Raw genomic sequence first — 12,878 nt, forward strand, 5'->3', positions numbered from 1 at the left:
TCAAGATAACATCATACCATGGAATGAAAATGACAGAACTGTTAAATATTTGGGTGTCTTATTAGACTCTAAACTTACTTATAAACAGCACATAAATTCAAAATTAAATCAAGCAAACACAAGATTGGCACAAATGTACCCAATTATCAATAGAAGATCATCTCTTAAACTTAAATGCGCTCTTTTAATCTACCAAGGAATATTCAGACCCCTCTTAACTTATGCTTGTCCAGTTTGGGGTCCTTGCCTCCATAAAATCAAAATGAACAAACTTCAAGTATTCCAAAACAAGTTTTTGAGAATAGCAACAAATTCTCCATGGTTTGTTAGAAACCGACAGATTCATAATGAATTAGAAATTCCGACCATCTGTGACTACATCCGAAAACTAAGTGCTTACATTTCTAGAAACTCTGGACCAATCAACAGGTGCTGTCCATTTTAACATTGGCCAAAGAACTGTCAACAGAAGACTGAAAGCACGTCTTGTTCAAGACATTTTATATAATTTGAAACTTACATTGTTTGTCAAGTACTAATTTTATTGTTTATTTTCTGTTAACTGTATTATTGTTATAGGGTGTCTCCATTGGAGCAAACCCACTAATGTTAATATTTCTATGTTCTTCTGTTCTCTATGATTCAAACTTCTGTGTATAATTATTTACTTGTAGTAATTGAACCAGAAATAAAGCTTTTGAAAAAAAAAAAAAAAAAAAAAAAAAAAAAATCTGTAACCAGTGGGGCGGAATCCTGAATCGGGAAAGGGATGGGCATAGCTTATAAACCTTATCCGTGGAAAAATACATATACGTACAAATTTTCATCATGATCGGTCCAATAGTTCACGATTCCATAAAGGACAAACATACAAACATTCATTTTTATATATATAGAAGATAGATAACCATATCCAGTTATCGAGAAATAAGCTATAGACTTGAAATTGTGCATGCAACTTCGACCAAGCCTGATAAGTGTCATTTTGTGTCGTCTGGCGTACGCGATTATAATGCTGATCTGATCTATAGTACATGGAAATTATCGAATAATTTCTAACTAATAGTAATGTAACCTACAAATTATATTTATTTGATTAAGGCAGTTGGAAAATGCAATGAACCAAATATAATGTTACGAAACAATTTTATTGGTTTACATTTTAATACGAAAGATGCAATTAAAAAACTCAACATAATTGTTGATTTTGTGTTTGGAGACCCTGAAGATAAATTCTTTAACTACTATGCTAAGTAGGGCTCTTTTTAATCCTCCTGGATGTTTAATCCACCCTCGAATGTTTTATAGCTACGCCACTGAATGTAACGAAGTTACTTTGTTACATTAGACTTCCTTACGTCTTTTTTGGTATTTCGATACTCCGTTGTATTGGTTTATTTGTATGTAGACAAGAGTAATTGCCTGCCATTAATTACGTTGTAAAATCACGGTTCAATGAAATAAATTTAATTGCGCTGCATCCTGCAGCATCCAGCTTTGAAAATGTAATATATATATTACATTTATACATATACATACATATACATATTACACCACCAGGCTCTATTAAATTCAGAGGAGTACAGAGCGAGAACGCGCGGACTGCTTATTCCACTATTCTAATACGCGGGCTATCTCTAGTTGGCAGGAGGGGCCCCTCCATCCCCACTTTTTCTCTCCGCCTGTCACGATCACCCCATTGAAGACAAACGGGAGGAGCTCGTATCTTCAGTCCGGTGCTAGCGTTGTAGTAAATATACACACAACGAACGAATTGATAAAGGTTTTTCTCTTTAGCCGAGACGCTTATAGTGTTTAATTAATTTATGGATATATTGTGAATTGTATGTATAGGGTTATATAGATTAGAATGTCATTGATACACCTCCGATAATTGTGATAAAATTACTATTGTGACTAAGCAGACTACACTAAAAAGTATGGATGAAAATAAATCAAATGGCTTGCTATCATCAAGCTCTAAATCACTTGAAGCCAATATTTTGAATTTGCCATGGGAAGTAATGCAGTACATTTTTTGTCTTCTTGATGGCAAAAGTTTGATAATGTGTAAACGTGTTTCCAAATCTTGGAAAGAGCACGTTCATTATTTAGAAAAGGTAGGTGTGATTATAAAATGATATGAAAAGGTAGGCTAACTGAGCAAGTTGTATAAAACAAAATTTTCAGGTACAATATCAAACAATCTACTGGCCATGTTGTATGTATAAGTTCTCATTAAAGATAAATAAAACTTTTAATTCTGTTGTATAGTAGACTGGCCCAGTACAGTTGACATTAATTTACTTTTGACACATTTGGTAATCATGCAAGTTATGTTGATAACTTTTATTCTACTATTTTCTTAATGATACAATACATATTATTCAGTAGAAATGTTGCTTACTTCTAGAACCAGGGTGTTAGTACATTTCTCAATATTTTTTTTTAACTTCTAGGTTTTTTCATATGGCCAATAGTAAAATAGGCTATAAAATATTCATTTGATATATAGGGCTACAGTATAGTAAGAGGCCACCACTGGAATCGGTAAAGGTACCAAATCATCAATTAGATATACTTAAACTATCAAATACAAAAGCATTTTAATTACGGTTATTTACAATTAATGTCTTATCAGCTCTTTTTAATGTATTACATAACAATATTGTTCCAAATTATTCAAACAAAGTATATATAATCACTTGTATGGTATTTGAGTAATTGGTGCTAGTATATGATTGTGTTGTGTCACTAGCTGTCACATACATTTATCCTTAAAACAGTAAAAAGTAACTAAATGTAACTGTTTTGTTTGTTACATTTTATAGATACACATAACATAGATAGTTCTTTATTCATCAATAAATTAATAATCTTTTAGATTTAAAACAGCTGAATTATATTATAATTTAAATGATTTATAACGTAATTTGTGTCAACATTTTTTCTCTATAGTTTAAATAATCATTAAGTTAATATGAGTCTATTGTAATGGTGGCCTCTTATTATACTGCAGCCATGTACAGTATAGTAAGCCACCACCACAATTGAATCAGGGTACCAAATTTTGTTTAAAAAGACCTAAACTGTCCTATACAAAAACAAGTATAATTAATGTTTCTTATCAAATTGTCACATTTTGATGTATTAAGTAGAGCCTTATAGAGCCATCATGTATGCGAACAACACCGTCCTACTCATGTCTCTCAGAAGTCTATTGAAAGCGTCGAGATAGACGTGTACATTGGCTTGAACTACAGTGGACTACTGTGTAAGACATGATTTTGTGTTCAATGTTTCCAAGAGGCATGAACTATCAAATGTACGATGATATCGATGTTGTCACTTCAATTAAACATCTAGGATTACACTTGGATGAAGATCTTAACTGGAACACATAGACGTGCTCTGTCGTAAGCTGTCCAAAGCCGTCTTTACATCTATCAGCACAGAGGTGGCAGCTTAAACAGACTACCATTGCACGCCCTTTTTGAGAGCCTCATAGTCTATGGTATTTCGGTATGGGGTGGAACTTCTGCATGTAACTTACAAGCTTTAATCTTACAGAAGAGAGCCATCTAAACCATGAAGGGAATAAAAATGCTAGATAGTTACCGGCCAGTCTTCAAAAGTATTAACTGTAATAAATATCTATATCTTCCAGTCTTTAACACTGGCAGGTCTTCTTGGAATCAATAACCGACACCAGGAAATTCACACATACTGCATCAGACATGGAACAGGTTTTAATGTGCTGGCCCATCGTTTCGAAGCAAAACCATCCTACGCAGGACCGAAGTTTTTCAATGCCTTGTCCGCATCCTTGAAGGTCTTGGAGCTGAAAGTGTTAAGGAAGAAATTAAAACCTAGGCTAGCTGATGGATCCTTTTATAGTGTCAATGAATTTTTAACCTGGAAGGAGTGACCATGGCAATGGGCAAATAAATAGAGTTTGTGTTCCGAATAACGCATAGCATGAACTGGTACTGACTTTGTTAACTAACTGGTGTTTTTCTTTTTATTTCTCTAATGTACATTACGCCTGTTTCTATCTTGAATGCAAATAAAGATATCGGTACTTTGGGATTATACCGACCACACCAGTATGAAGAACACAAAAATAGAAATTTATAGAAACAAACATGATAGAACGAAAAAAACAACTCTTCAATTACAAAATTACAAACTTACAAGCATTTCCAGGTATTGTGATCGGTATTGTTGTCGCTGTTATCTTATCTTTCTCGAGAATCCTGATTACGGCAGGCCGCGCGGCATCACGTGATTTGCACGGTACATCATTGCCTTTCCATTACAATTCAATTTATATTTCTGATTAGCCCCTCTAGAATTTGATATTTTACTGATAGGTACTATCTCGAGGGATGTTTTTCTTTCGTCGACATCAGCGCGGGGCAGCACCGAAGGTGCTGTCGAAGCCCGCGCTGATGGCCGGAGGCACTCGCATTTTGGGTGGCGGAATGTGATCAAGAATAAAAACAAGTTTTGAGTGTTTTTTTAATAAAAAGTTTAGTTTGGTAAATGTTTGTTTTTGTTGAATTTTTGTGTTTGGAGAAATGTAGAGGTAAAACACGGAAGTACAACAAAGCGATGCACCAGCTGAACGGGCGGCGAGACTCTGCAATCACGTTATCTACTAGACGCTCGACTTTGACCTCTGTCTGAGGATGGGGAGGTGTTTGCGATAAGACAATTCCTGTTTTATATTGACGAAATATTGTTCTACGCTAATCTAGTAATCAGTAGAAACGAAATGTGAAATAACGATTCATGTCTGGGTGTGGTCGGTATAATCCCAAAGTACCAAGATATCTGTATCTGTACTCTGGCTATCAGTCGGAAGCTGGTCAAATATAAGTTACTTTTTAAAACCTAAACTAACCAATATCATCATTAGTTGCTTCATGATTTAAAAGACAAACCATACATATTTTTTAAAATTGTGTTTTAATAGTGTGTTGTGGTTTTACAGAAAGTATTATATTGGTATAACCATTGCAACAAAGAAATTCCAGCTGGAGCACAATTTGATCTTCTAGATCATATCTACCCTTGTCATTGGGAGAACCAAAACTGTGTCAACTGGAAAATAATCTACAAGTCATGGTGTTTTTGGGAAAATCTAAAAAGTGTGTTGCGGTATGCCTCTGTGGAAAAATTTGTTAGTGGATTGAATGGTATTTCTGCTATGAAAGTTTCAGGTTAGTAAGTGTTAAAGCCATGCCTGTATGTTACCAAATAATTTAATGATTAACATTTTTGGCAGGGTAATATCTGAGCTTATTAACTTATATGGTGCAAACTATTTTTATGTAGGCTTCAGTATAATAAGCAGCCACCATCACAATCGAATCAGGATACCAAGTTATTGATTAGAAGTATGTAAACTATCAAATACAAAAACAAGTTTTAAAAGTAAATTATTTCAAGATTTGTTCAGAAATGCAATAGAAGTAGGCCCACGGAGTCATAGGCGCATCTAGAACGATCAGAAGGGGAAGGGAGGGGTTTCTATTACAGGGAATAATCTGTACAACCCAACAAACTGGCATTCATGGGAGGGCGTGCTTTCCTGAAAAATGTTTAAAAACTTCTATTCAAATACAAATTTTATGCCTTTCTGAGATATGTATTTTTATGTATGATGTTATAAACACTCAACAGATATGGGTGTAACTTAATAGAAAATTGTCCTTTTCAGTGGCCACCCAAGAACAAATATAGTAAATTAACAGGGTGGCCACTCGACTGGGAATAAGCCGGAAATTTAACGGACCGTGAAAAAAAACCTGGGAATAAGCCGAGAATTTTTTTGAGAACCAGGAACATTTTCTAAAATGAGTTTTCCTTATCCAAGAACTTATAAAATCAAGACATAATTTGACAGCTTCTTGAATCAAGAAAAGATTAATCACGAAACATTGTATTATACGTGACGTGGCTCGTGAAATTGTGAAGATCGGCATGTGTTCATGAGTTACATCTGACGCTGGTTGATCTAAGGTTACCTCCACTAGTATAGTGAATTTATCTTGGTTAGTTCTACTCCTGTGCCGTGGTAAGCCTCCACCCCCCTCCCAAAAAAAAAAACGTAACAATGCTCTTTTGTTTGAAGGTTATTTTTGACGATGGAAGGATTGTGAAGGAAACAGGATTTTTCCGGACATTTGCCATCATTCAGTGAAACAATAAATCAGTAACACAATGCATTGGACAATTGAAATCGGCCGACCGACCGATCGTTTCTGACTTCGGCACTAAATGAGTGGTACGCTTTAAGCGGCAACGCGACAGTAACCGTGATACAAACAGGTTTTTTTGTACTTAAGTATTTATTATTCAGTCGCCCAGGTGGGGTCTCCGCACGAAGTTGTCCAACTCTTATTCTTTATAAAAATAGTATTTTGGAAAGACGTGTGTTGGATAGACGCGCGTTCATAGCACAGGCCTAAAATAAACAGTGTTAAAAACAGGCTTCAGAGTTCGGTTCGTTGAATAATATAATGTTTGACGGTTTGATAACAGGTGCAGCCCGGGTTTTTTAGTACACCAAAATGTCAGTTGGATTTATACAAAGCTTAATAAGATACCTTTTGGAGAAGAAAGTAGTGGATTAGTTGCAACAAATACCGTCCAGAAGGGGACGTTTGCGTAGCAATGACAGACTGAGCTGAGGGTTGAGCGGGAGAAACATTTAATGTTTAGAATTGGTGGCGGATAAGTGCCATCCGTGTGTACTCCTCTGCTGCTCAAATATAAACCACAATATAAAAAAAATACCAAATTTCACACGTGCTTACTGGTGATAGTAACGCACACATCTGCCCAGTTACTGACCGGATAATCCCTTTGGGGGACGGTCCACAAGGAGTCAGACAAATGTCTTAAATAGCAGCATAGGTCAAGTTTGGTATCAAATTAAAGGTCTTACTTAGCAAAGTACAATACTGCAAACCGGACTTCAAAAGGTGCATTAATTCAGTAGTTATAGCTATTTGAAACAAGTTTAGTTATTCTAGTGTTTTATTTATGCGTTGACTTAAGTAGGTTATCAGTTATTATCACACATGTAGATGATTGGATAAGATAATAAGTGCTGGACTTTAGTTGCGGTCTGACCCCACTGGGTTCAACTCTACTGTACTGACCTCGTCATTGTACCTAGCTGAAAGCATAATTTATTCAGTTGCTTATAAACAAGTCCCTATAAGCTTAGTTGGTAAAGTGTTGATCTCTGAAAAAACTTTTTGAACTATAGGAGCATGGGTTCAATTCTTTTATCAGCCAATAGTTTTTGGTACTTATTTGATTAGACAAAAATATTGTATAACTTATTCTTGACACCTATCATATAAATAAGATGTAACCATTGATTTACTCTTCAAATTAAAATTTTATAAATGTTATTCTTTTAATTTTGTGAAATGTTTCAAGTGTGGAATACTAATTTTGTGGTTTTGTTGCCAAATTGGATTATAACATCTAAATTATAAAAACAGTTTATCAATGAATTGTTTATTCTAAATTAAGATAAACATCAACATTTATTTTAGGAAACATTGTATTTGCCAAAATAAGAGGACATTCCCAATGGCCTACTGTTATTATGTCTGTATATGACAAGAGTGGCAGGAAAATATATATTAAATAACATTTTTTTTAATACTAACTAAACAGCATAGTGTACTCTATCTTGCATTAACTCCTTTGAAGTAAAATAGGCTAAAGAAATTCTTATGCATACATCTAGTACAAGAAAAAGCCTTAAGGATGCCATTATTGCAACAGAAGGGATCTTGAATCAGAGTATTTGTACATTGTTTAGCCAACTGGAAAGTAAGGAGGACGATTTCTCTGTCTTAATTCATTGTAAAATTTTAACAATTTTAACGAGCATCCGAGCTGTGTCAACATATTGATAAAAGTGATCAGCTGTGTTAACATTTCAATACAAGACAAAATGTTGAGCTCTTTGGTTGAGGAAAATGAAATCCAAAGAGAAGACCTTCATTCCACAACATTTAATATGTCACTCATGCTATTCAGATCAATCATCATCTATCATGTATCAAGATTTTTTGACAATATTTCATCCCTTAACGTTAATATTGAACTTCTGGAATATGATAACAATATGCTGAATACGATATTGAACGAAATGAAACACACAAAGCTAAATGATAATGGATGAAAATTAGAAAAAAATTAAAAATATTGTGGAATATTAAATAAAGAAATGTTTTTCCATAAAAGTAAGCGCTAGCAAGGCTTTATCATTGACATTGAAGCTATAAATGAAGACAAAACAAAAACTATGTTGAATAAATCTTATCATGTATCATTAAGTAATTGAAATAACTGGCTGAATAGCTATGATGGAATGTTATTTTGTTTCTTTTAGAGAAAACACTATACAGTATGTGAGGTCTCTATAATGTTTGAATCCAGCTTGACTCTGTTCCTGAAACTAGCTAAAGGCATTAATGTCACAACATCACAAACTTCATCTTTAACTTTAGTTTAGTTTATAAAATTTGTTTTTTGTAGCCTGAGTAACAGTTTAATCCCAGATAAGGGTGACTCAGGCTTAAACTGGAGCCTCTTAGTAGTCGAAAATATTAATATGTCACTCACTATGATTCAATTTTGGTAATAAACACAAATGTTGCGGATAGATTTACCAAATTTTTTAAAGGGAAGGCCATTAAGCCTAATTCTGCCTGTTCACATGGATCCCTGGCCTATATGAACCGCTAACTGCAGAAAGGCATCAAGTCCAAATTAACCAACTTTTCAGGAGCGACAAAAAAACCTTATAAATCCATATGTACATACATATATTTAAATATTTATTTTTTATTCTATATGGGACTGACCTTTTAAAGATCATATTTTGAAATTGAGTCAATCAAATATTTTTAAAGAGCTGATTATTAATTTTTTTTTACATAGGACATGTTTCCTTTCTGCGGTAAACTATTTTTACAATTTTACAAATCATGGGGAAAAATCATTATACAAATCATTTTGTTAGATACATTTATTTTAATGATAAAAAATATCTTATATCTAGGAACACGTTGTATAACAAAGAAAATATTTTTACACTACAATATTTAAGTCATCGTCAGCGGTTTGATGTGGTAGGCCATGACAGGATTTGGTCCCAAAAGTCAAATTTTTCTTCTGGAATGTATTTTTTGTTTTTTTTTCAGATCTTCCATTTTTTTAATGTTGATCGGAAGTACCGTTAGCATAGGCTTTTTTTGTTGGAGCCCTGATCGGCATCTCTGCATTCCTCAATCTGAAGGAATCCGTTGCCAAGCCGGTAAATGTTCATGTCACACTGCACCGTGTGAGGCGTCTCAGATGAAAAAGACATTACCCTGTATTTTGATATTGAAAATGTTATTTTTTGTCTTTTCGGTACATCTCTACCATAGGAATCGTCACTTAAGCTGGTCTTTTTTGTAAAACTCTGGCCACCATGCAGTGAAGTCAATAAAATCGTCAAAGTTCATTTTGATGACAGAGAATTTACCAGCGATTTTCGATGAACCAAGAATAAGAGCTTCGACTTCAGCTAAATCATAGTATCTTTCTTCTCTTCCCAATTTTTCTTCTTACTATCCCAAAATCTCTATCATTCGGCATAAACGAGTGGCCTTGGACTGGAAACACTAGTTTTACTTCATCAAACCGTTTTATTTCACATAAATACATCATCATTCTTACCAGGGTGTGGTTTTTGTTCTGTCCTGAACAGTTGTCCCCAAACAAATAAAGTTTTTTTTACATCATTATCAATTTTGTGTTTGATGTAACCAGTCCAATATTGTACAAACTTCGTTTAGCTCCCTTACCTCCATTACCCTCGTGATAGATAACAGTTGTACATTCACCTGTTGAAAGATTATGCACACCAAAGACGTTAACAGTGAGCTGCCGGAAGTAATAGGTGTCTTGTACAGGAATGCAAGGGTAGAGATACGTTAGCCATAAAATCAATACAGATCCCAACACTAGTCAACTCATTTTTGCACTTTTCCGTTGTTTCTTGCAACGAGGCATAAAATTTTTTAGCTCTACGTTTGTGTACCATTAACTCGGCGACAGCTACTCGCTTGGCATTCTCGTTTAAAAAAAGGACTTTTTATTTTCAAGGTTAGTTCCTCGCAAGTTACACAAGCATCTTTAACTGGTCCGGTCAAAACCAATGTCAGGGTAGTTTTCATTAAAATAAGTCCAAAAGAACTTGTATGAGAGCCTTTTTTCACTTCCCAAAGTTGTTGTAAGAAAGTTTTGGTTTTTTTTTATGAACATATCATACATAATTTTCAAATTCAAGTTTGCTGAGAAGTACTGTTTATCTTTGCCTGTATAGTGATGGGTTTTGTTGGGAATGATTCAACATGGGCCCGTAATCGAGTCAGGACAGACCCGGGGTATTGCATTTCCTGAAACGTTCTTTCCTCTGTTGTCAGTTGGGATTTCATTTACTTGCAACAAATGAGATAAACGGTAACACTGTTTAGGAGTGTATCCATAAGTTGTCATAAATCCATTTTTACATACCTTGGTGCGTTTGCCATTGTGTAGAATGGAATAGCTTTACACTAAAAGCTTTCGGCTTTTCAGATGATGAACCCCAGGCCTGGACTTTCTCTTTCAACAGGACTAACTTCCATTAGAGATTGGATGAAAATGTCCTGTTCTACTTTGGTTGTCATATTATGTAGTTTTGAAAATATTTCTATCATATCTCCCTCCGAAAAGCTTTGAAGGCAGTTGGACTTGCAGCTGAAACAATAACAGGCTTAATAACAAGAGTATAATATTAATGATGAATGTTCAAAAATATAATAGGCCTAGGCCTACCATATTTTGAGGTTATGTTACCGTCGGGCCAATTTGATGTAATGATTAGGTTATCGTTCAAGACCACTAGGCTAATTTAAAATAAAAACTAGAAGTGAAGAGATGTATCAACCAAACATTGTATGCAAAAATAAACTATTGAACAAAACTATATTTACCTGCAAAACATTGGAGCCTGGATTTTTTGCAGGTACAGTTTTGCCTTTCCAGTTTTACATGCTCTTTGCCCTCTACCTTAGACTTTTTAATCACATTTCTTCTGTACTTTTCTTCATTCTTTACACCCCTTCCTTCTTTTATTCGACTGTCCTTCTTCTTCTGAACTACTCATTTTATTTCAATGATGAGGCATTAAGTAATCAGTGAGACCGCACTAAATAATGTTATGAATAAACAAAGCACTATGATCGTTGTTTGACGCGACTCAGCTGACTGAACGTTAGTTATCGCGTCTGCCACGCGAGCGCTGACAGCCAGCTGGTTACTGCAGAAGGGGAACAAGTCCAGGACTAGTTCCCTTTCTGCAGTAAATAGGTTTATTCGAGACGTCGCCATTGCAATAGCAATGCGCGGACATGTTTCCTTTCTGCTGTAAACGACGAGTCTTAAACCTAACAACAACTTTGAAGGAAAAACGGAAAACCCGTTAATTTGGACTTGATGCCTTTCTGCAGTTAGCGGTTCATATGAGGATCATATCAAACAGAATAAGAGGGAGAGTCAATGGTACTGACTCTGTATAGGCCTGATTATATATAGGCTATAATCCTGACAATATAAAAATGCCATGTGTACAGCAAAAACATGGCCTCCAGTGTGGCTTAGATGTTCTTGTGAATGCCAGGTTATCACTTGATGGTTACTGCAGCAAGGAACTCTATGAGGAATTGTCACTTGAAGACTGGTACTGTAAATAGTTGGGAAACCGCTACAACCTTTACCTGGATGAACTACTGTTTAGAAGCAAAGTTTAAATACAACTCTCAAATATAAAACTAGAACAAATGGTAATTTAATTGTGGTCTGAAATAGGTATAGTTTTCTGTTGGATTCAGATATGCAGTAAGACTACAGTTGCTTTGCAGCTATTTGATACTCTCTCTGTTTCTTATGCAAAGAATATAAATGTAACAAGCAAAATGAAGACAACTGTTAATTTCCAACAATAAATCTCTGGAAAGTTAAAAAATATGTCTGGGAAAACCGCAGTCTTATTTGTACTGCCAAAAAATATACTTTTTAATTTTTTATAACACTAGAAAGTCATAGTGTATAAGATTGTTTTTAAGATAATCTGATGTATCTATTTTTATGGTTGTTTACAGATTACATTTAAAAGCTGAATTCCTATGCTATGCTGATACCAGAATGTTTTATGTAGGAGAATGGCTGCTAATGAGTACATGTCATGGCGGAGGCAAACTGATTGCAAAGAACTTGAGCAATCACATAATGCTGGATGTGTATGTGGGCACTAGACCTATTGTAGGTTTTGATTTGGTTATATCACACAGAGAATGTGTGTCAAATGTGAGAAACTTAGGTAGGTTTTTATAATGTATATATATATTGAAAATACCTTAGCAGTTGTTATCTTACCCCTACAATAAATTGTACAATAGTGTTTTTTATAAGATATATTTTGAAATAGAATAAGAACGTCTTTATTTATAAACCCAACTTTTAAAATAAAAATATGAACATTTCTTTATGTTTTTATAATCACCATTATTATCTAAACACCTGTCAAGTTGAGAGCATTCCAATGGAGCATTCCATCACAAAATTTCTTTAATTTTTGAAATAGATAAAACATTTATATGAAGCCTTTACACTTCAACAATTGTTTAATAAATTTCAGGAGTGTAGTTAATAAAAAATATTGCTTTTATTTTTGAAATTTAAAACCAAAGTGATAAAATGGACTTAACATTCCGATATTATAAATCTTCATGAGGGCAAATTATGCGGTATAA

General features: G+C 34.4%; 1 protein-coding gene across 4 annotated transcripts in view; it reads left to right on the plus strand.

Annotated features, from left to right (window-relative positions):
- Positions 1-1,723: 1,723 nt before the first annotated feature.
- LOC124357492 overlaps positions 1,724-12,878 on the plus strand; it is a 46,504-nt gene continuing 35,349 nt past the window's right edge. Inside the window, exons 1-3 of one of the 4 annotated variants that reach the window (XM_046809338.1) lie at positions 1,724-2,120; positions 4,997-5,225; positions 12,228-12,445. In XM_046809338.1, the coding sequence (XP_046665294.1) occupies positions 12,271-12,445 (175 nt within the window). In that variant the 5' untranslated portion in view covers positions 1,724-2,120; positions 4,997-5,225; positions 12,228-12,270. Of the gene's footprint in view, positions 2,121-3,967; positions 3,987-4,996; positions 5,226-12,227; positions 12,446-12,878 lie in introns of those variants that run through there. The other 3 variants (XM_046809336.1, XM_046809339.1, XM_046809337.1) reach the window with 3 other exon arrangements.

This window comes from Homalodisca vitripennis, chromosome 3, assembly GCF_021130785.1.
Source record: "Homalodisca vitripennis isolate AUS2020 chromosome 3, UT_GWSS_2.1, whole genome shotgun sequence".
In the NCBI taxonomy this organism is placed as follows: domain Eukaryota; kingdom Metazoa; phylum Arthropoda; class Insecta; order Hemiptera; family Cicadellidae; genus Homalodisca; species Homalodisca vitripennis.